This window comes from Alosa pseudoharengus, unplaced genomic scaffold (genome assembly GCF_046254945.1).
Source record: "Alosa pseudoharengus isolate Yale_2024_CS ecotype anadromous, Long Island Sound unplaced genomic scaffold, YU_APseudo_1.1 YU_APseudo_1.1_scf_19, whole genome shotgun sequence".
Taxonomy (NCBI): domain Eukaryota; kingdom Metazoa; phylum Chordata; class Actinopteri; order Clupeiformes; family Clupeidae; genus Alosa; species Alosa pseudoharengus.
This window is the reverse complement of record NW_027468657.1, coordinates 18,455,689-18,480,688: the sequence shown is the minus strand read 5'-3', so window position 1 is coordinate 18,480,688 and position 25,000 is coordinate 18,455,689. Positions and strand designations below refer to the sequence as shown.

Genomic DNA, 25,000 nt, shown 5'->3' with positions numbered 1-25,000 from the left:
CTCCTCTCTCTCGTCTCTTTTCTTTCTCCTCACTCCTCCTCTCTTCTCCTCCGTTCCTCTCTGTTTCTTCCTTCTGTCCTCTCCGTCTGCCCCAGCATTAGCTACCTGCTCACTCAGCATTAGCCATGCAGGTGTGGGCGCCAGACATTGATGCTGACTCAAACACACACACACACACTCTCACTCTCTCTCTCTCACTCACTCTCTCTCTCTCTCTCTCTCTCTCACTCACACACACACACACACACACACTCATACTGACGCCGGCAGACTGGCCACTCGTCTTGGGGCCCCTCTCAGCCAATAGAAGAGCAGGTGCAGTGCACTCGTCTAGACTGGGTGAAAAACATATAGCGTGCGCTCGCTCGCCTTGGCTGTACAGTTGCCACAATAAAAACAATAACAAGGTCGTGGGAAGCATCTTTTCAAACTAGGACAGGATTGTTATTATTAGGCTAAACTGGTAGAACAGCATGCTAACCACAAGGCTTTAGGTTCAATACTTCTGAGCACACGCTCTACTAAGAATGAATAGGTGTTATACAATACAATATAATACTATAGTATATAGCACATAATGCTAAATAAAACTATAATTTTAGTTTCTTGATTAAAAGTGTCTTAACTGTGATTAGCTGACTTGTCAAAGCTCAAACCTCAGAAGCAATATGGGTGTCATCATGTATGTGTGGGCTTTTATTTAAAGTGGAAATTTCCACAGGTTTAGCTGGAGCTATGATCTTGACTATGGTCAAGAGAAGGGGCCGTTACACAGCGCTATGAGGTGTGTGTGTGTGTGTGTGCCTCCTCACAATAGTGGCCTGCCGCACCAGGACCGCTCTCAACACTGCTGACTTTTCCTTGTGTTTAGTACGCTAATCCCTCGTTCAAAACATCTAAAAGGCTAGGCGTGCCACGCTGTGTGTGTTGTGTGAGAGTGCTATCCTTTTAACCACTTTAAGTGAACTTTCATATTCCAATATCTCATTGTTGTATGTCTGTGTTTTCCCCCAATAGTAAGATGTCTTTCAGGCCACACTGTTGTTTTTCATTGATGTCCTATTTCTGCTGTTTGTAGGCCAAAGTTTAGCTTGTTGGAATAAAAATGTGCCGGTGCACTGAGGCATAATGAGTAATCCGTCTCTTACGACATCGACAACAATATCAAACACGTAGACGAAAGCGCTTAAGTAAATGTGTGTGAAGTGTTTGATCGTACGTTGTTGCAATAGCTGCGAGTGTTCTCATGTAGGCTTATAATTTGGCAGGCAGGGTTGTAATAACGTGTGGTTGACACGGGTTAGCACATGTACATATGAAGGCATTGCATTGTGGCTGTTTGTTTTTAATAAGCTCCAATTTGTCTTTTTTCTTTCTACTTGCTGTCCTGTTTTTCTCCTGTATGCCAATGTGTTTATTCATTCCTCCTCCTTCTGTCCCTCTCTTCCCCTACTCTCTCTCTCTCTCTCTCTTTCCTCCCTTCTTTCCTTTCTTCTTTCCTTCCTTCTTTCCTTCCTTATGCATTTTTTTTATTTTGTTTTTCACTATATTTCTATCCCTCCATCTCTCTTTCCTTTCTTCATTCATTTATCCCTCCTTTCCTTCTCCTCTTCTCAGTATGTGGCCCGAGCATCGACATCGGAAACGACTTTTCGGACTTCAGCCGACTGGAGAACTGCACGGTGGTGGAGGGCTACCTGCAGATCCTGCTCATCGGCGACAAGAATGGCGGCGTCAACCAGGAGATCTTCCGCACGCTCAGCTTCCCCAAGCTCACCGTCATCACCGACTACCTGCTTCTGTTCCGCGTGGCCGGCTTGGACAGCCTCAGCACACTCTTTCCCAACCTGACCGTCATCCGCGGGCACAACCTCTTCTACAACTACGCGCTAGTCATCTTCGAGATGACCAGCCTCAAGGACATCGGCCTGTACAACCTGCGGAACATCACGCGCGGCGCCATCCGGATCGAGAAGAACGCTGAGCTGTGCTACCTGGACTCGGTGGACTGGTCGCTCATCATGGATACGGGCAACAACTTCATCGCCGGCAACAAGCAGGCCAAGGAGTGCGGCAACGTCTGCCCGGGTGTCGTCGAGGACCAGCAGCAGTGCGTCAAGACCGGCCGATGCTGGACCTCCAGCCACTGCCAGAAGGGTAAGCAGCCCTCAAGGCTCTCTCCTCTGGGCCTGGCACGCAGGAAACCCTGCTTTTTCAGGGGCAAATCCAGGCTCCTGCCAGAGAGGTTTATCTAGGGATGCAGCGCAGAGGCGGTAGGCCTTACTGGGTGTTTGTGAGGATAAGGAAAGTAGCCTTTTTGGATGGGTGTGGAGGTGGAGAGTCTGGGATCTCCAAGGCTCTTTTGAAACTGCTTGTATCCGGTATCAGTTTGCGAGCCTGTTCCAAGGCAAAGGGCAGACGTTGTGCCAGAGAGAGAGAGAGAGAGAGAGAGAGAGAGAGAGAGAGAGAGTGTGTGTGTGTGTCTGTGTGTCTGTCTGTCTGTCTGTGTGTGTGTGTGTGTCTGTGTCTGTGTCTGGCTGGCTTGTTGTTTCTGGTGTGAAGGTCTTGATTCACGTTAGCTGGCAGAGGTACTTGTGCTGAGTCTGTCTAGTCACCCGCTGGCCCTGCTGAGCTGTGTGTGGGTGTGCGCGTGTTTGTGTGTGTGTGTGTGTGTGTGTGTGTGTGTGTGTGGTGTTTATCTGTGTGTTGGAGTCTAGTGTCTAGGTATCTTGTTGTGTCTACTAGTACAGACTTAACCTATGACTCAAGTGATTGCTGCTTACTGAACCCAATGTGTCCCCTGTGCAGTACAGATCTGTACCAGCTGTGCCATTTCCCAGCCCTCACCAACAGTAGCAGACACTGTTCACGGTTTCATTAGAATTACATTGTCTCGCTGCATTTAGAAACATTCCTGACAAAACCTAAATTTCTCAGCTGCTGATGTTTTGGTTGCTGACTTGTGGGGAGTTAAATGGGCAGCAGACCTGCGTCATATAGTTAGCTGGCCTTTATGTTAGCCTGAACCTCTTAGCTTGACCCTTGTTTTTTTTTTTTCATTGATTAGTCTTGCCTGTGCTCTGCTAGCTGGCTGTGGTGTTAGCAGGACCTTAGTCTGGCATATGGTGTTTTATTGACTGGAGTCTATGACCTCATCTGTGAGGTGCTGCTAGTTGACTGGACTGGACCCCCTAAGGTTGGCTTGTGGTGTGTTTTGGACAGAAGCCTCAGCCTTTATTCTTACCTGACTGCTGTAGTTAGGCTGCAGTGGGCTTATCCTTACCCGTGTGCTTCATTTGTGTTGGTTTATGGCAAGTGAGTTAAACCCTCGCCAGTGTTGTCGTGCTAGCTGGCTCTGGAGATTAGGCCACAGTTTAGGTCAATGTATAATTTGCACTTCTGCAACTATATGGCAATCTGGGTATCCTGTAACGTTACCTGTGTTGTGTAGCTAGCTGAATGTTTAGCTTTGGAACTGGGGAGCGTTTAGCATTACCTGTGTTGTGTAGCTAACTGAATGTATAGCTTTGGAACTGGGGAGCGTCTAGCGTTACCTGTGTTGTGTAGCTAGCTGAATGTATAGCTTTGGAACTGGGGAGCGTCTAGCGTTACCTGTGTTGTGTAGCTAGCTGAATGTATAGCTTTGGAACTGGGGAGCGTCTAGCGTTACCTGTGTTGTGTAGCTAGCTGAGGGTATAGCTTTGGGACTGGGAGTGGCTAGCGTTACCTGTGTTGTAGCTAGCTGAGGGTATAGCTTTGGGACTGGGAGTGGCTAGCGTTACCTGTGTTGTGTAGCTAGCTTTGGGACTGAGAGAAGAGGAGCCTGGGGGTTGTAGGACTAGCTTGCGTTGGATGCGAGGAAGGGGAATTCCTATTGGAGAAGAATGTAAACGACTCAGGAGAAATGTATGCTCCTCTTTCTCACTCACTCACTCACTCACTCTCCCATACACACACACACACACACACACACACACAGCACACACAGACTCGCATGCTCACTATCTTTGACCATTTCTCGCTCACACACACATTCACAGTCACTCACACATACAGATCTACAATCTCTTTCTCTCTCTCTTGCTCCCTTTCTCAATTAATTTCAATTCAATTCAATTCAATTTCAAAGGAGCTTTATTAGCATGACCGTTTGGATACAGTGTTGCCAAAGCCAGTGTTACAGATAACACAGTAGAGTCTCTCTCTCACACACACACACACACACACGTACACGTACGCAGTCATCTGGTTGAGCAGTGCTTGGCTTGTGTGTGTGTGTGTGTGTGTGTGTGTGTGTGTGTATGTGTGTGTGTGTGTGTGTGTGTGTGTGTGTGTGTGTGTGTGTGTGTGTGTGTGTGTGTGTGTGTGTGTGTGTGTGTGAGAGGGAGAGAGCAGAGCAGTGGAGTGGAATAGTATTCTCATGCCTCTGCAGGCTGTTTACTGCCCTGGGCTTGGAGTTGTTTGTGTGCGGTTGCCAGATGCGAGCCTGGAGTTGTTTGTGTGCGGTTGCCAGATGTTTGTGATTTCACATTCTGACTTCTCCCCCTGATTCTCCTGCGTAGAGGGTGACACTAAATACCGCCTTCCAGAAAAGGCTAACAGCAGCAGAAGAGGGGGGGACTACAGGAACGTGTGTGTGTGTGTGTGTGTGTGTGTGTGTGTGTGTGCGTGTGTGTGTGTGCATGCATCCCTATGCTGATGAGTAATTGTGTGTCTTTACCACATCAGGAGTGGAAAGATGAAGAGACTCAAGTGTGTGTGTGTGTGTGTGTGTATGCGCGGGCACTATGTAACCGATTTGCCACACGTGTGTGTGTGTGTGTGCGTGCGTGCATGCGTGGGCGGTGTAGGCTCCGACGTTAAGGCCTTCACAGCTCCTCCCTCTGCATAATTACCTTGTTTTTCTTTAACACAGATGTTACAGAACAGCAGAGCTTTTCAGCTGACCCTCTCCACTTCTCTCTCTCTCTCTCTCTCTCTCTCTCTCTACCTCTTATTTTGCTTTTTGCTTTTTCTGTTGCTGTGGGTATATCACTCATTCTTTATTTGTCATAACCTAACCGTCAGTAACACCACCAGACCTCTTTTTCTTCATGTCTCCACTAGGTATCCCATAGTGCACCTCTTTCTAAATTACATGCTTAACTACAGTAGAAGCATGATTTGGCTTTCATCTGTGTGTGTGTGTGTGTGGTGGTGCCATTTCAAAAGGACAGTGGGGATATTTCAGTTGGCATGTTGAAGAGGGACACTGGGTAATGTAGTTTTTTTGAAAAGTTGTGAAAATGACGTTTTTTTCCCCCCCTTAAAAAGAGTAGGACTGTATGAATGTGTGTGTGTCCAGGAGTGGTGTATGTGTGTGCATCTGAATAGTGTTTTTTTTTATCTCCCCATAAGTGGCTATGGGAAGGTGTGTGTGTGTGTGTGGAATGAAAGAAGCATAGGGCTGTACAGTGCTACATATATGTAGCATGTGCTACAAAATAAATCAGTCTGTGTTATGGATTATTTACCAGCTTAGCACCGGTGACGCCTTATTTAAAATGTTTTCTAGAGTGTAGCCTATAGATGAGGTGTTGGTGACTGCGTGCCGATGGTAGAGATTTAGTCGATTGTGTTACAAAACTATCAACCTCTGGAGCTCCAGGACTATGAGCAAAAAAAGTTAACGTACAGGAAAGGTCATGTTCAGTAGCCAAACTAATCATTAGGTTGTCTGCAGCCAGCGGTGCTGACACAGCTGCAGGTGCCTCCTCTACACACACACACACACACACACACACACACACACACACACACACACACACGAACACACACACACACACACTCACTCCATTGCTCCCTCCTTCCTCTTTTCTCTTCACTTGCAGCCAATCAGTGTGACGTCATATCCGGCAGTGACTTGACCGCAAACAGCTGTCAACAACACAATGTTATGTTTCTGACAACTACTTGCACAACAACTTGAACAGCTTCTCAATTATTTAGCTCCAAACAGTTACAAGGAAATGTCAAACAGATTTTTTTAACAGCTGTTGTTTTCACCAAGTTGCCTCGCAACGCAGTCATGCCGCATCATTTGTGTTTTTTCACCGATCAAGAAATGACAGTCTCCCTCCTCAGCCGTTTTTTCAACTCCTTCCTCTCCTCTTCCTCTTCTAGTCTCTCCTTCTACTTCTTCTCCTAGTCTCTCTCCTAGTCTCTCTCATTTTTCTCCTAGTCTCTCTCCTTCATCTCCTAGTCTCTCGTTCTTCTCCTAGTCTCTCTCCTCTTCCTCTCCTTCATCTACTTCCTCTCCTAGTCTCTCTCCTTCCTCTCCTAAGGAGGTGGTATGCTCATTTGCATGCGTTGAAGACATACGTCATTGACTTGTGGTCAGAGTTATTGGGAGGCACATGACACCCCCCAGCATGCCGCGTTGATGACTCAATTCCCATCATGCACTGTGTGCGTGGGACAAATACGCAGAACTGTACCAGGCTTCTTAGTCTCTCTCCTTCCTGTCTCTACCTGTTCTGTTTCTCCCTCTGTCCTTTGTCTCCTGTCTCTCTTTCACCTCTGTTTTCTCTTTCCTTCTCTCCTGTCTCTCTTTCACCTCTGTTTTCTCTTTCCTTCTCTCCTGTCTCTCTTTCACCTCTGTTTTCTCTTTCCTTCTCTCCTGTCTCTCTTTCACCTCTGTTTTCTCTTTCCTTCTCTCCTGTCTCTCTTTCACCTCTGTTTTCTCTGTCCTTTGTCTCCTGTCTCTCTTTCACCTCTGTTTTCTCTTTCCTTCTCTCCTGTCTCTTTTTCTCCTTTGCTTTCTCGTATCCCTTTCTCCTCCCCATCATCTCCAGTCTCCTCCTTTCCCGCATCCTTGGTCTCTGCTCCTCCTTGCTGTTCTCCTGCCCGAGGTGTGTGTGTGTGTGTGTGTGTGTGTGTGTGTGTGTGTGTGTGTGTGTGTGTGTGTGTGTGTGTGTGTGTGTGTGTGTGTGTGTGTGTGTGTGTGTGTGTGTGTGTGTGTGTGTGTGTGTGTGTGTGGAAGTAAGAGGTTTATTTACTCCTGCCCATATCAGAAGTCTTTAATCAGAAACGGATGAGATGTTTACAGTAGTCCTTTACTGAGGCTCACTTGTGTGTGTGTGTGTGCGTGTGTGCACACATGTGTGTGTGTGCAGGACCTAACACCAGAAGCATATCTGTTTACAGGAGTGGCTCCACCACAGTAAACATAATGCCCTTTCGCACTGTAGGGACTTTTTGCAGTTCCTAGAACCTGTGCATTTGGACAGCATTTAACCAGGGATTATTGAGTTCCCCTGGTCACAGTGTCTATATCCATTTTTGTTCCTCCCTTTTTACAAAAAAAATCTCTGTTAAAATGATTCAGCTTAGGTTTCAATTTGCCTAACGTAAAAACTGCATGAGAAGGCTGCAGAAGGCTGTAATGCTTCCTGATACCATACGCTTCTAGTTTGTCACTAAACTTTAGTAGCTAGTAACTAAATAGCAATGCTGTCTGTTTAATTACTTTAGAATTGGGCTGAACAGTGGCCTGTGTGTAATAATTGGGCTGCTAACGTGTGTCAAGTCATCTCCGAGTTCCTACTGTGTGCAAGTGCAAACAGAAAAATAGCCTTAGGAACAGTGTAGATGGTGTAGCCTCTCCAGAAACTAGTATCTGTGTTCTTAGAACTGTCCGAATCCACCTATAAACAGCGTGCTTGTCACTGATGGGAGGCTTGCTAGCATACTAACTCATGCTAACCCATGTTAACTCATGCTAACCCATGCTAACTCATGCCCCTTTTTGGTATTTCTCCTCACATTGCCTGTGCCTGTACTCCTCTCCACACTTTCAGAGTCCCATCTCTTTCTCTTCCCCCTCTCTCTACCTCTTTCCATTTTTCTTTCTTTCTCCTCCTCCATATCTCTCTTTCTCTCTCTTTCTCTCTCTGTCTCTCTCCCTCTCTTTCAGTAAAAGTGATACACTGCCTCTTCTCTCTATTCTTGTCCTCCATCTTATCTTTTCTGTCCCTCGTTCGTCCTCTCATTGGCAGTGTGGCTCCAGCGTAGGACCAAATATGCAGACACTCTCAGGCAGGCAGACGGACACACACACACACACACACACCCCACACATACACACACACACACACTCACACACACACACACACAGGCGGGTTCCCCTGGCAGACAGTGGAGGGATGCCCTCGTCAGGAGCAGTGGGATGCTGATTGCTGCTTTGATGCTGACTGGCGGCTCCGCAGCTCGGTTGCCATGGCAGCTGTCAGCCTGGCGGTGATGACTGGTCGAATCAGCAGAGAGGTGGCACCAGGGTGGTGGTCACCTTAAAGCAACGCAGTGTCGGTTTTTAACACTTTCATCAAGTACACTCTTAAAACAAATGTGTTGAAAACAACGCAAGCGTCCAAATAGGGACAACAGTTTGTGTTGTTTCCTTTTTTAATTGCTACACAATATGTGTTGAAAATAACACAACTTGCGTTGAAAACAACACACCTTGCATCATTTTTAACACATGTCTGTGTCCAGATAGGGACAACACATTTGTTTTAAGAGTGTATGTTTGTGTAGGCAGGTTGTTTGTCTTTCAGCTGGTACTACTGGCAGGCACTGTACGTGGATAGTCAGCCAGTACCAGGGTTGTTAGAGCTGGTTTGTTTGTTTGAAATCCAAGCCTTTGAAATGATTGTGACAATTACTGAGCATCACTAAGCAAACCCAACACCCAAATCTTACAGCTGGGTGACACAGGGATGCGCAACAGAATCGCTGTGTTCGCAGAGCGTAAAAAAAATAGTGAGACGATTGGTCTACGTTTTTATGAATGCGCTCAGCCCCTCGTCACGTCCGGTGTCGCTGGTTCCATTGACTGTAGTGGAACCTACACTGCACGCTGCAGTTGAGCGTGCAGTGTAGCCTCACTGTTGCTAACGGAATGTCAGTAAGGGAAGTGTTTATAGTCTGAGCTAATTTGTAGGTAGAGGACAGAAGACCATCTAAAGTGAGGTGTGAACATATGCAGGTTTAAGGTGTGGTGCTTGGAACAACATCCTCAAGCTGTTGTTCCTACCAAGCCTATTCATTAAGTAGTGTGTGTGTGTGAAAGGGTATGATCCTCGGGCTATATGGCATTATTGTTTGTATGTTTGTTCCTTGAGACTGACTTTCGTCTTCCTGTCTCAGCTTGCATGGAGAGCACAGTGTGCAATTGAAAAGAGGATGGAGGTGTGTGAGGGAAGTGTTTGTGTGTGTGTGTGTCTGTCTGTCTGTGTGTGTGTGTGTGTCTGTGTTTGTGTCTGTGTTTGTGTCTGTGTCTGTGTGTATGGACTGAGGTGTTGTCAGATGTACGCAGCCAGATGAAGATGAAGTATCAGCCAGCCCAGATATGCTTTTGTTTAGCTGTGTGTTTTCTATGGGATGGGACACACTTGAAGCCTTCCTGTCAGCACATGTAACTGTGTGTGTGTGTGTGTGTGTGTGTGTGTGTGTGTGTGTGTGTGTGTGTGTGTGTGTGTGTGTGTGTGTGTGTGTGTGTGTGTGTGTGTGTGTGTGTGTGTGTGTGTGTGTGTGTGTGTGTGAGCGAGCGAGAGAATAGCCTACCGTTACATGCTGTTCTTTGCTGGCTTTGACAGTAGGGCTGGGACGGTATGGATGTTTTCTTAACGCGGTTGGAAAGCAAGAAATTACTGCGGTTTCACGGTATACCGCTTTAAAAAATCTGATTGCGAGTTATGGATTATGAATTTTGCATCGCCATCACAGCCAATTAAACTTTAGACAGCTGCAGCAACTTAAAAGATCACTGGACCAAATGCTTCAGACATGAAAGAAATAAGCAGTTTATCAACAAGGCTATCATGATTTTAGAACTGCTACATTCGTAACGCTTATGCTAATGTTACAAGGGTAGGCTACCGCACATTTTAATGGCTGCGTCAGGTTGTAACAAAGGTAGGTCCTAGGCTAGCCTAGGCCTACATGTCACTGTTAAATCAAATTCTTAACAAACTAGAACATACTCTTTAATTCTCTTTTAATTTTCATGGAGTAAACATGTATGGCTCCTTTCTGGCCAAATTTTACAGCTTCCACGTTTAACAGATTTATGAAATTCGAGTTTGAACGGAGAGAATAGAAAAGTGTTACGACTGTGCCAGTTCTTTCCTACTCTTGCATAGTACACAAATGAAATGTTGGAACATTGCGTTCCCCACAGACACGTGGACTCGAGTCACATGACTTGGACTGGAGTCAGACTCGAGTCATGATTTTAATGACTTCAGACTCGACTTGATAAAATTCGGCATGACTTGCGACTCGACTTGGACTTGAATACTATTCACTCGAGACTTGACTCAGACTTTGCCTCTTTGACTTGTAATGATTTGACATGTCTCGAGTCAAAAAAAAAAATTCCTGATCGTGGACCACTCACCCCGGAGATGCTTTCACTTCCGCGACAAAAACAAAAACAAAACACATAGTGGACACAAACAGGTAGAGCACGGTGATCAGTGCTGCTGATACCACACGCATCACGCACTGTGTGTAGGGAACCAAAAGACAGAGGAAGGACCAACATTAAAACTGAAACTGATTTGAAACTAAACTGATTTGCACTCTTGTTAGAGAACGTTTACAATGTCAAAATGCACCGTTCCGATGTACGCGGGCAGAGGGGGGCGTTAGATCTTGCTCACAACCAGTCACAATCTAACGTGATGGTCATTTTCACGTGTGATTCACACGTGATTTCAGTGGTCTTTAAAAGGAAATCGTTTGCAAGGTTCAGCCTATTTTAAACACGACTTAACTACTGTGCTGAGAGTTTGTTGGCTGTTATTGAGATATTTGAAAAAGAAAGAAATCGTCAACAAAGACACTAAAGACATGACGAAATTTTTTTTTTTTTTTTTTCACAAAAAACAGATAACGATAAGCAGACTAGGAATCAGGCAGAGTTGTATTGAGTCGATAGCTTTATTTTGCATGACCTTGATCAGAACATTTTCAGAATGTATTAACAACCTATCAAACATGACGATTTCACGCAGGGTTAGTGCCACCTCCGTAGACAGGCTCTGGTGCTACGAACTCCATTTTGGTGAAAGACAAACTATGAAACATTGCCATTGCTATGCAACCTTGACTCGGGGAGTTGCGGCGTCCGAAGCGTGCGTTAGCTTAGTGCTTCTTACTGATATATTTCTACTTTAACGGCACCGACAATCAAAAAATCCAGTGGAAACTAGATGGCAGAAGTGTGTAGGCCAATCGGCCCACCATTTTTTTCTACTTCGCCACCTACAAATGTTTGACAGGTATGATATTTCGAAAGGCCATGTTATTTCCCATAGACATTCGACGCCCGGAAGTTGGGTGGATCCGGATGTTTCGGAGGCGAGACTTATTCCGGAGAGGTCTATATATATTTGCTGCTGTGCTGAGTGTCTTGTAGCTATCCGTTTCATACAGATTACTCAGGTATGCTCATGCGTATATTTAGTGCTGGGCGGTATACCGGTTCACGCCGTATACCGGTGTATATTTTCGTTATGATATGAATTTTTAATATACCGCCATACCGGTGTATTTGATTACACAACGTTTGGAACGCTGCGCCCCGCGACAGTGTTTCAGACGGGACTTTTTTCACACGCGTGCATGGTGCGACTGCAATGCGTAGTCAGGGTAAACACAAAACAGAAGTTTTTCCCCTGAAGTATGACCCTTAAGGCTTAATTTCTCCTTAGGTAAGGGGTTTATTTAAGGATATTGCACAGAATACCTAAAAATGTTTCTTTAGTTAAGGAAAAACGTTAAGGGATACTGCATTTAAAGGGATTTACCATCACGAAAATTCCATTGCGATTGTTTAACAGCTGTAACTAGCTGGCTAGTAGGCGATGTCATTAGTTAGCAACCCACAGAACACAGTGAAGTTTAATGTTCTTTCATCTCACTTTAAGAATATTCGCTGTATTTATCCAGGTAGCAAGTAAAGCATGTTATAGACATGAACTGAACAATACTAGCTGGCTAGTTAGAAATGATCCTGACTGTCATCAGTGCACCAAAACTAACTTTTTTGTTAATGTTTTGCCTAGCGATCCGAACCGAAGCTCATGGCAGGCTAACAAGACATCCACATACCACTAACGTCAATTAACCACACAATAACAATAAGGCATGTTTCTGATAGGCCTGTTTGACAGAGTAAGCATATTAGCAGAGAGGTTTTTTTTTTTCAATTGTATAAGTTTCAAAAAAGTATAATTATTGCAAGTTGCACTACTTTTTGTATTGGTTTTATACAAGATGTGTGTGGCTCTTTGTAAACAGCATAATTTTCTGGGGCCATGCAAACCTGTGTGGAGTTGGTCAACATCATGACAGTAAAATAGACCATGCTTAGTCAATGTACTGCAGCAATTCATCTCAACCTGTAGAAAATGCTGTGAACATCTGATTATGCATGGGGGAAAAAATACCATCATATACCGTGAAACCGTTGAAAAATACCGTGATATACATTTTTGGTCATACCGCCCAGCACTACGTATATTTCACAGGTATGTGCATGCATATATCGTAAAAGATTTTAAGACAGAAACATTGAACATATTTTAATCTGTATTTATAAAAAAATACTGTAGATTAGATTGATGTGTTAAAATTATGATTGATAGTCTAATAATGGCATTATTAAGTGAAGAGTACCTGATGGCTTGTTCAGGACTTGAAAAAAATTGGGACTTGGACTCGACTTGGCTTTGAGGTGACTTGGACATGACTTGCCCTTCTCTGTCTTTACTTGGACTTGACTGCTAAGAATTGGGACTTACTTGTGACTTGCCAAACAGTGACTTGGTCCCACCTCTGGTTCCCCAACACAAAGTTTGCTTCATCTTTTGATGATAAGTTTTGAAGTTTTGTTTTGAAACGGAAGGTTAGCCTACCGTCTCAGCCCTATTTAACAGTATCAGTACAGTAATGCAGCAAAAGAACTGTGGATGGAGAGACGCGAGCAGTCATGAATGAATTTGCACCAAGTAGTGTGTCTATGCACACTAGTAGTGAGGGATTTTTGCACCAAGTAGTGTGTCTATGCACACTAGTAGTGAGGGATTTTTGCACCAAGTAGTGTGTCTATGCACACTAGTAGTGAGTGATTTTTGCACCAAGTAGTGTGTCTATGCACACTAGTAGTGAGTGATTTTTGTTGGTGTGTGTGCATGTTCCAAGTGTCAGCTGTTGACTGTAACTTTATTGGGGAGGCAGCTACAAATATTAAGTTGTGTTGGTTTTTTTTGTGGTGGTGGTGTGTGTGCGTGTGTGTGTGTATGTGTGTGTGGAAAGTAAATTAGGTTGATGATGAGCGACCCGCTGAGCCTGGTGGAGTGATTCATCCAGCTCCCTCTGCACTCATTCATAAAAAAGTTCTCCCTGGCATACAGACACACACTCCTAAACTTTCTCTCTTGGTCAGATGGCAGATGGGTACACCTCCGACATTCTGCCAGCCTCTCTTTTCTCCTCTTTTCTCTTCTCTTTTTTCCTTCCTTCTCTTTCCTTCCTTCTTTTCCTCCTTCTGTCCTTCTTCTCATCCTCCGCTTGTTCCTCATCTTTTTCTCTCCCTCTCTGGTGTTCTCTTCTGGGTTATTCCATGCCAAACGTACGAATCTCCCCACTCGACCGTCACAGATTTGGCTGAAACACACTTCTTGATAGGTATAGTCGCAAGTATTAGCTCTCTAATGGCTCTTCAGAAAACGCTGCTTAAAGAGTGTCTGAAAATGCAGGGGGGGGAGTGTTGGGAGTAGAGAGCTAATATTTGGGGCTATACCTTTAAGAAGTGTGTGAACAACCGTCAGAATTTCTTTCAGCCAAATCTGAGACGGTCGAGTGGGGAGATTCGTACGTTTGGCATGGAATGACCCTTCTCTACTCCTCTTTAACCATGTACATGTATGTATGCCAGTACGAGCAGCGTGCGTGTGTGTGTGTGCGTGTGAGCGATAAGGTCAGAGATTAATGCTGGATCTGCGGCCTTTTGCTGGAGTGGCAGTTCCATGTTCAGATGAAGGGACTTAGTGTTATCCCAAGATAGCACACGCAGGAGAACACGCTGCTCTCCTGCACCAGGGTTGGCCCCGTTTAAAGGACACGTATAGCAGCAGCGGCAGTGATAGGAACAGGAACAGAGGGAGCCGGAGAGCAGGGCATGGCCTCCTGCCAGGGCACAGGGCATGGCCTCCTCACAGGGCACAGGGCATGGCCTCCTCACAGGGCACAGGGCATGGCCTCCTCCCAGGGCACAGGGCATGGCCTCCTCCCAGGGCACAGGGAGAGAGACTTACGGGCTCCCCAGTTGGGTTGGGCCATCCATGGCCGTTATAGTTTACTGTAGACTTACTATTAAGGTTTTGCACCTCCGTTCTAATGTTACGTCACCGTTTGTTTACAACTAGAGTGGTAGGCAAGAATGGTAGGCAAGGCACTGCAGAGTGGTAGGCAAGCCTACAATAGTCGGGTTGCATAGGCTACACATAGTTACAAATATCTTCAAAATTGAAATTTTAATATCAAATATTGACCGGGATGCCGACCACTTGTGTAGGCCCTAACAGTTGGTTTTACAATAAGAAGCAAAAAGGCGACGAACGACCGTTTAGCCTACCTATCCTCATGGTTGTGGAGGATGATAGTTAGCAGCTGTGAAGTCTTTTATTCTCAAGATGGCCTAATGGTGTAGCCTAGGCTACTGTCTTCGAAGACTTAGGCTAAAATACAACTATCTACTGTACAGTCATCCAAAAATGAATTGCAAGAGATGGGCTATGAAGGGGGAAAGTGCAGCATTTTAAACATGGCAAGAATATTTTTACCGGAACAGTTTTGTCTTGTGAAATTCGTGCTTGTGGACATCAATCTATCTCCTGTCCTTCTATTTCAAGTTATCATTAGTGTCATTTGATTATATAATCACAACAAATGCTAATAAATGAAAACAGAATAGGCTTATGTGCTATAGCCTACAGGTTAGGCTAACTCCCGTATGTAAAAATAAACTGATTTGATCCTATGAATTGTTTAGCGATCACACACAACAACTTAACACAGCAACCTCAAACACCACTGTTGAACCTAGGCTACTGCTTCAGTCATGTAAGAATAGCAGTTTATGAATTATCTTTACCCGTTTAATCAGGTCCACATGACCAAAATAACAGCATATTTAAAGGCTGAGCTAGCATAACAGCCTAATATAGCAATGGATAACTAATAAAAAGTCTCATACAATTAATTAACTTTATCACTCACACAGTTTTTCTGGGTGGTTATATATCCATACAGATCGCCTTCGAATAAGCCATCGCTGTTATGTTATAATATGTTACAGGATTCATGACTTTAACACCATTAATGTTACATGATGCTGACTGACGCTGGCTATAACTGTAGGCTACCATTTAACGTCTGCTGAGTCTACATGCCTACCAAAGCCTGTCGCTGTTCAGTTGAAGTTGAATGATCAAATATTGTTTGATTTTGTGTCAACTTTCAGAGGGAAGACGTTCCTTTCTGGCCAAATTTCACAGCTTCTAAGAAAGTCTATCGTCTTCGTGTAAACGAACAGAGAAAAAAAGTTAGGCTACTACATGCAGGTTCTCCCATAACGGTATCGATACAGATCAATGCCCCAAATCAGGGTGATTTTAGCGAAATAACGTTCCTGTGACAGGCAATCAAATATTGAACAATGGGATAACGTTTAATCATCACCTTTATTGATGCCTGAAATGTTGACATTACTGAAATACAGAGATGTAGCCTACTGAGAGGCAGCTGCAGACAACTATGTTCAATGGGTTCAACTTGTCCCTTGCCTACCAGGTGGATGTAAACAAAGCTATAGAACCTAGAATACGTCACATGAAAAACCCTTTCCAGAGAGTTCCATTATCAGCATCATAGTTGGCCCCACAAGGCTTCCGTTTTAACATTCCAAATGTTATCTTAAAGGGACACCAGGCAACGTTTTCGTGTTAATTACTCATATTCGTAAGTCGTTATATGGTTAAATGACTCATTACAGGGCAAATGAAGACTCTCTCGCCCGCCCCTACTGCCTGTAGGAAGAATATCCCGCTTGCAAGTTCAGTGTATCGTACCCGCCGACCGAAGCAGGATCAGTTTACGTCCTGCATCCACAGCACAGAGGCAGGCTAACGAAACGCTAGCGATTGTTGCAAACGTGTGTATAATGGCAGAGCCGGCGAAAAAGCGGCGAAAACCCTTGACAGAAGATGCAAAGAAAAGGAAAAGAGCTTCAGACCGAGCGAGGGGGAGTTTCGTAGAGAAAAAGCATCAGGCTTGCCTGGTTTCCCTTTAATGCAGAGGAAGTAGATTGGGAACCAAATAGAACGTTCAAGCATTGTTTTTGTTGTTATTGTTGAAAGGGTCTATTAGACATATACATTTACTATACTTACTATAGACCTAGTGGCAGGCTACACCGGGCTCGCACGTAACATAAGCATGCCGTTCAGCTCTGTTTGCGGAGCATCTGCTCCAACAATTAGCTTCCACTCTAATCACATGGCTGTTCTAAACACATGGCTGTTCTAGTGCCCCATTGGTGCACAGTGTAAACAGGCAGCCCAATCAGTTAGGTTATTAATATTGATATATGACAAGTTGTTATCATAGGGAGGAATTCCTCCGCTATTTCATCAACGATGCTGGACATCCCTAGGCAAGGCTGCTCAGCCAATGTGCAGGTTTAGCTGCTAAAAATCTCAATGCTCTGCATTTCTCAAAATAATAGGGTTATACTGAATACCTGAGATGGGATTCAGGCCTATAGAACCAGTTGGGAAAAGCTTACACCACGTCTAGCATCTTAAAAACTACATATTTTTGAAAATATTCAAACAATTTAAAAAATGGGAAAAATTGCCCACACCCCGAAATACACCATGGGCACAGTTCCAGACAAACGCACACGTCGGCTAGACACACACACATGCACACACACACACACACACACACACACACACACACACACACACACACACACACACACACACACACACACACACAGACCATCCCTGAGGGGTGTGTTTTGACTGGAGAGAGAGAACAGTCTGAACTCTAAGTTACCTTGTCAAAATCCTCCACGCCCCAGAACCCCCCACCGCACACACACACACATACACACACACACACACACACACAGACGCATGCGCCTTAGGGGGGCTTACGAGACTTATCTCTCATCAAACCTAAACGGCTTGTGCTCAGAGCTGACCTGCACACCTTCCCTCTCAGCTGGGATGAGGTGTACTGCCATACCGTCTCGTTTGTGGCACACGGGTGGAATGTCTCCCCATCAGAAGAACTTGTCATCCTGCAATGAAGCTTGTGAAGTCATGCATTAATGTTTTGTTGATTTTAAGGGAGGGCCTTTGACAATGGAAGCGGGGAGTGTGAAACAGGAGGAACATTACTTAAGAATGATGAGGAGACACTAAGACACTGCTTGGGTGAAGTGTGTGTGTGTGTGTGTGTGTGTGTGTGTGTGTCTGTGTCTGTCTGTCTGTCTGAGGAGCACAGAATTGAGGACTGACCTATGAGGGAGTAAGGAGCAGAGAGATGAGGACTAGTGTGTGTGTGTGAGACAGAGAGGAGGTCTTTGCGTGTGTACGTGTGTGTGTGTGTGAGAGAGAGAGAGAGAGATGAGGACACCTTAACAGATATAAGGACAGATCAGATCTTATCTATATATAGACATGTGCATCCCTCAGGCTGTCCTGTCTGTCAATGTCTGCTGACATGTTGGAAAAAAGCCACAACGTGTGTGTGTGTGTGTGTGTTGCTTTTCCACGCGGCTTCCCTTCCTGGAGACCAGAGCAAATTGCCCAGCCAACCTCAAACTCCAGGTGTGAATCCATGACTCGCATGACTCATGATTGATGCTCAACCTGTATGCAAATCCTCCTCCACTCAGTTTTCAAACATGTCTGTGTTCAGATGCTCTAAACAGACTCCACCACACCAAACACACACACACACACACACACACACACACACACACACACACATGCTGGGGTGATGTCATGATGGGTTCTGGTGTGTGCGTTCATTCATCCTCGTCAGGCCTGAGTTCCTCTTGGCTCCCGATGGACAGAACACTTCCGTGAGAACAGTGGGGTGCTGAAAGGGCCTCTGTTCCCCCTATCCAGAGAGAGAGAGAGAGAGTGGTGGAGAGAGAGACATACAGAGAGAGAGACAGAGAGAGAGATATACAGACAAAGACATACAGACATCGATGGAGATGGAGAGAGACAGACAGACACAAACAGACAGACAGACAGACAGACATTGATGGAGAGGGAGAAAAAGAGAGAGAGACACAGACAGATAGACAGACAGATAGAGAGAGAGAGATCCGTACTGTTCACAAAAATTAGCCTGGGGCAGGGGCACATAAATAATGATTTAACAAGACCAGGAGGATGAGAGGGAGATATTGATGGAGGGAGAGATTGAGAGATTGAAAGATGGAGAGAGGGAGAGATTGAGAGATACTGAGTGGGTGGTAGGGATGGGGAGATATTTGGTTGGAGAGGAAGAGAATTCCTCTCCAAAGGAGCAAGAGGGGGATTGTTTAGAGAGAGAGACATAATAAAGGGCCTGAGGAGCATAGAGAAGACATGGTGCAGGTACTGTGTGTGTGTGTGTGTGTGTGTGTGTGTGTATGTGAGTGAGTGATAAAGGGCCTGTGAGGTATGGAGAAGAAAACATGGTGAAGGTAGAATATGTATCTGTGTTAGTGAGAGTTTTAGGGTGTGTGTGAGAGAAAATGCGTTATTGTTCTGGTCTGGAGTTGGGTTTGTGTGTGGGTGAATCACCTTGTTTACCCTGTCCTGTGTATTACATCTGGTTGAGGGGGCAGTTGGCATGATGTAGCTGTCAACGCATGTCTGCCCTGCTCTCTCTGCCACGTAAGGAATGCATCACACACACTCACACACACACACACACTCACATTGAGTAGTTTACTCGATAAAGAACAAAATGGCTAACTGTTTACAGTTTAACACTTACTGCTGCTTCAATTGAGTTGTGCATACTCACTATCCAGCTGTCTTTCTTAGTCCCTCCTCTTGTGTGTGTGTGTGTGTGTGTGTGTGGAGGTATCTGCTGGCAGATTATAGCAGGATGGTGTGGTTGGTGCTGGTCTTCTGACTGATGAAATGGACTGAAATCCTTTAGCAGAGGCTTGAAACAAGAAATAACTCACCCCTACATTAACACACACACACACACACACACACACTCTCACTCTCACTCTCACTCATGCCCTTATTTAAATTACAATGGATTATGTAATATAGCTGTAACCTGATGCTGGACATCAGTGTTACTTCCTCATCCCAACACCTCACCAGTAGCCTGCCTAGAGAGAAATTAACTCTGATCAAAGTGGTCACACACACACACACACACCTTGAGACAATCAGAGGCCTGAAGAATTGAAGGATAAGAGCGACACGTCCTGTAGAATCTTTGATGACAATCTTGCTGTAGGTAAATAATAATATAGAATGCAGTGAAGATGTAAACACACACACACACACACACGCACACAAAATCAGCCACTCACGTTTCCCCCTTCCCTCCCCCTTTCAGTCACACACATGCTCTTTCGCCTGTGCACTCACACACCTGCATGCTCTCTCTCTCACACACACACACACACACACACACACACACACACACATTCACATGCACCTTTATGTAACACTTGTCCGCATTAAGCCTCGTGCACCACCACCCCCCCTCCCCCAGTAGTCACACGCTGGTGTTTAATTGCCGGAAGCTTTGGTCCGGGAGGATAAGTAAGCCTTTCTTCTCCGGGCCCACCCGCGCACACAAGCATTTCCCCACTGTCAACACTATTGTTCCAGAGAGAGAGAGAGAGAGAGAGAAGAGAGAGAGAGAGAGAGAGAGAGAGAGAGAGTAAAATGTACAGAATGATTCTGGGAGGGAGAGGAAGAGAAGGGGGGGGCAGATGGAAGGAGCAAGCGATTGCATGAGTAAAGGAGGAGGAATGGAGGGAGGGAAGGAGGCAGGAAGACTCATGAACTGTAGCATCAGCAGCTCAATGTTCGGGGTGCTAGCATGAGTGGCTAAACCTGTGTGCTAGTGTCAGTGGCTAAACCCATGGGAGAGCTAATATCGGAGGCTACAGTCATGTGTGCTAGTGTCAGTGGCTAAACCCATGGGAGAGCTAATATCGGAGGCTACAGTCATGTGTGCTAGTGTCAGTGGCTAAACCCATGGGAGAGCTAATATCGGAGGCTACAGTCATGTGTGCTAGTGTCAGTGGCTAAACCCATGGGAGAGCTAATATCGGAGGCTACAGTCATGTGTGCTAGTGTCAGTGGCTAAACCCATGGGAGAGCTAATATCGGAGGCTACAGTCATGTGTGCAAGTGTCAGTGGCTAAACCCATGGAGGCTAGTGCCAATGGTACATATGGGTCCTAACGTGAGTTGCTAAATCCATGTGTGCTTGGTGACTAGCTCTTCCTTCAGGTAGGTTGGTGACTAGCTCTTCCTTCAGACTTTGAGGTTCCATTTCTTTAGGATTCAAGCTTTTCCACAGAGCACAGCTCCGCTCTGGACCTCCAGATCCTCTTCATCAGTAGTGGCCTGAGTAGAATCAGGTCACTGCAGAGACCGTCCTCTGTGTTTCTCATAAATCAGACCTCATAAATACCCCCCTCTCTTCCTCTCCCTCTCTTCCTCAGTTCTTTTCTTTTTTCTCCTCTCTCTCTCTCTTTTTTCTTTCCTCCGGTGCCCTCGGGCAGCCATCCACCCATTCCTGGAACCAGTGGGTGTGTAAGCCCTGCTGTAATTACATGGCCCAGGATTGGCCGTTCGCGTGTGTGTGTGTGTGTGTGCGTGCATGTGCGTGCGTGTGCGCGTGTGCGCGTGTGCACATGACCACACTACTAACTGATATGCACTCCTTGTTCACTCGTGGTCCTGTTTCAATCAATTGATTAGTTGGTCAGTTAATCAGCCAATCACGGAGTGTGTTATTCAAGTGCATTCTCCGTAATCCAAACAATCCCACTCCTTGACAATAATCTCATCTGAGACATTATGCAAACACAGAATCTGGTGTAATCTGGCTTTGGAATCTGATTAGCACAAGCAGCTAGATGTTTTCCAATTAAACTGGCGTCTATAGGGTTGCTTACAGTTGATTTAATGGCCAGACGGACACCACAGAAGTTGGGATAAGTTGGAGCGTGTGGCTGGACGATGCATGCGTGTGTGGCTGGACGATGCATGCGTGTGTGGCTGGACGATGCATGCGTGTGTGGCTGGACGATGCATGCGTGCTCCGGAGCTGCACATTAAAACGGATGCACGCGGAGCAGAAGATGCCTTGCCCACGTTGGCAGTGGTTTAGGAGCAGCGTCTTCTGATTAATTTAGCATGTGTGCTCCCGGTGCATCTGTTTACTGTGAAGATCGGTTCTCCCGAGTCCGTTGTCTGTGTGCGCTGGGTACGGCTGTGTAGATAATTACCGGTAGTGTATTTGATCACTATGAGGGAGTGTGCACTCTGACTGCCATACTGTGCCTACGAGTCTGGCTCTGCTGCGCTCACGCTGCACCCCATAATAGTCCTGTGACGCTGCGTGGGCTGGACAAGCACTCCCTTTGCTACAGCGTTTCTACCTGCCTCTCCTCCACACTTCACTCAGACTGGAGGTGTGTGTGTGCGTGATCGGTTTGCAGTTTGCATATCCTCATTGTACAGCATACAGTAAAAAGGTGTGTGTGTGTTTGTATAGTCATTAACCGCCACTGTGTAAGATCCAGGTTGGCTGTAGAGCAGAGTACAGTGCTCCTTACTGAATCAGCAATGGGATGAGGTGTGTGTGTGTGTGTGTGTGTGTGTGTGTTGGATGTGGAGACTTAAAACATTCCTGAGATTCCAAAGTGCACTCTTGCAATAAGAAAGCACAAAGGGAGACACAATAAGGAAGTCTGGTCCTGTTGGCAGCTTATACTGTGGGTGTGTGTACGTGTGTGTGTGTGTGTTTCAGTGTGTGCGAGTGTACTGTATTTTTGAGTGTGTGTGTGTGTGAGTGTACCGTATTTTTGAGTGTGTATTAGGGCTGCACAATCACAATTGTAATCGCAATATGAACCAACGCAATTACCTAATAGCAAAAACTACAGAATAATCGTGCAGTTAATTTTGTCACATTTCTGACTTTTATATTCATTTCATCCTCCCTGACTATGCCACTTCTGGTTGGTGGGTGTGCTTAGTGCGTGAGGGGCACAGAAATTCTGATTGGTGAGCTTCATAGTCCGTCAGGGTGCTGCTTGTGCGCCAGGCCTGCTCACCAATCAGGGGTGGCACGAATTAAAGAGACATTTGGAATATTGATTAATAACTGAATCAATTAATTGACATTCAAAAATCAAATCGCAGTTGCAATATCTGTCAGAAAAATCGCAATTAGATATTTTCCCCAAATCGCGCAGCCCTAGTGTGTATGTGTGAGTGTGATTTCCATATACAAAAAAAGTGAGTGTGTGTATATGCAATATCAAATTGAAATGTAATGTATCAATCTTAAGATGGAGGCACTTTAAACAACAACACACACAGATGCCTAGATGGCAGTAAGCGGTCTCTGTATTTAACACTCGCAAACAAACAAACACGGAATGCATCAGTGGGGTATACTACGAAGCACGTTATACATATCTAGGCTATGTAGACATATCGAGGCTTGACAAAGCCTTGACTCAGGGGTATACGTTAAGTGATACTACGATTGCAGTTATGTGATATATTTGTCAAACTAGGCTTTCAGCTCAGATCTGTGCGCGTTCTCGGTGTTGGGATGACTTTGGCCAATCGTGTAACATGGAGACGCACAAGACCGCCTCTATTTAAAAACAATTACTTCCGCATTCATGAGCGATAGCTTAATCTACACTGCGGTCATTTTTTGTGTCTAACCTATAACATCAAATAAATCAATTGTCATCAGTAGTTGTATGGTATGCACGTCCATAGTGGGATATTTGCACGCACCGCCCTATTAAAGCGCTTTCAAAATCCAAAATGTTAGTATAGGCGGAGCTCCACCTGTAAGATATATGACAGAATCCTACACGTGAGAAAACTTTTTAAGACAATTGATTGGTCAGTGTGCGGTAGATTACACGATTTGAGCTATAACTTAGCACATAACCTCCTCCCGACCAGGTTTGGTTGACAGCATAAGATACCATGGTGATATAGCGACACTAAAACAGATCCACTTTCGTGTCACAGCATAGCCTGGCTTTGAGCGCAACATACCTCGCTAACCCACTAATCGAGATTCGTAGTACACCCCACAAGTGTGCTACAGAGATCATGATGACATTCACACCTGGTGGGCAACGTGTGTGTATGTGTGTGTGAGAGAGAGAGAGACAGGTTGAGTGAAAGTGTGTGTTATAGTGCTTTTGGGGATATGTGTGCAGGGAGTGGCATGACTGAGAACCTGTGTGTGTGTGCGTGCATGCGTGCTAGAGGAGTGGAGAGAGGAAAGAAAGTAGGCCTGTTTTCATGGTCCGAGAAGGTTGTGCTTGTGGGAGTAGTTCTTTGCATTGTTCTGTTCCCAGGTTATGGTCCGCAGGGAGGTCTGCATTGCTCGGTTTTGCGGTTCTCTTCATCTGGGAGTTCCGCATAGTTCTGTTTACAGCTCAAGAGCTCAGTCAAACTCAGCAGTGTCTGTGGAAGGAAACGGGTGCTGTTTGTTGTTTAGGAAATGTGTGTATCTCTGATGTGGTGTGTCTATTCAGGTCGTCTGTCTGTTTGTCCGTCCGTCCATCTGTCTGTCTGTGTTTATCATCAGATCACATGATTTGTGTGTGTGTGTGTGTGAGAGCACCTGTTTTTGTGTGTGTGTGTGTGTGTGTGTGTGTGTGTGTGTGTGTGTGTGTGTGTGTGTGTGTGTGTGTGTGTGTGTGTGTGTGTGTGTGTGTGTGTGTAGTCCTACTGGAGTGCAGTGTGTTAACATGAGATTTATTGTGTGTGAGGTCCAATAGTGCTGGCCCACTCCGGAAAGATATCAGTTAGGGTACACACACACACACACACGCACATGTGTGTACACACACACACACACACACACGCACATGTGTGTACACACACACACACACACACACACACACACACACAGAGGCACAGTCCAGGAATAGTTAAGGTCAGTCAGGAGTAATAGAGAAGAGGTGATGTCGAGTTCAGTCAGGTTACACATACACACATGCACGCACGCACACACACACACTCTAGAAATTAGAGGAAGTGAAGTGAATCAGAGTGCACCTACACACACGCACACACACACACACACACACACACACTTACACATACACATACACTCTCTCACACGTGTCTGTCTGCATAGACACACACACACAGAGGTGATGGCATGAAGCCCTAACTCAATCAACACACTCGCACACACATTCTCACACAAACATTCTCACACACACTTACTCACTCGTGTGTACAAAGAGAGGAGAGGACATGAATACTAACCTAGGTCATGTGAGATTCTTGTGGATCAGATCTCATCATCCTGACCACACTCTTAAATCTCAGCTGTGTGTGTGTGTGAGAGAGACACAGAATACCCAGCCAGAAAAAGTGCAGTGTGTGGAGCTGCGGCCTTGCATGCAGATGTTAAACACCTCCAATCCTCCTGCAGCACCACACACATGGACACGTACACACACACACACACACACACACACACACACACACACACACACACACAGAGCAAAGTAGCATCAAAAGCCTGCTAACCTTTCCCTGATAAACACACAGGCACACACTGACCGTTTGTTTGCCACTATGTCTGGGCTGGTGAGTGTGTGTGTGTGTTTGTGTGTCTC

The 25,000-nt window shown here is 45.5% G+C and overlaps 1 protein-coding gene across 1 annotated transcript in view; it reads left to right on the top strand.

Moving 5' to 3' along the window:
- Nucleotides 1-25,000, top strand: part of LOC143132877 (insulin-like growth factor 1 receptor) — a 50,227-nt gene that overhangs the window by 6,097 nt on the left and 19,130 nt on the right. The window contains exon 2 of the mRNA XM_076292702.1: nt 1,618-2,157. Coding sequence (XP_076148817.1) covers nt 1,618-2,157 — 540 coding nt within the window. The remainder of the gene's footprint in view (nt 1-1,617; nt 2,158-25,000) is intronic.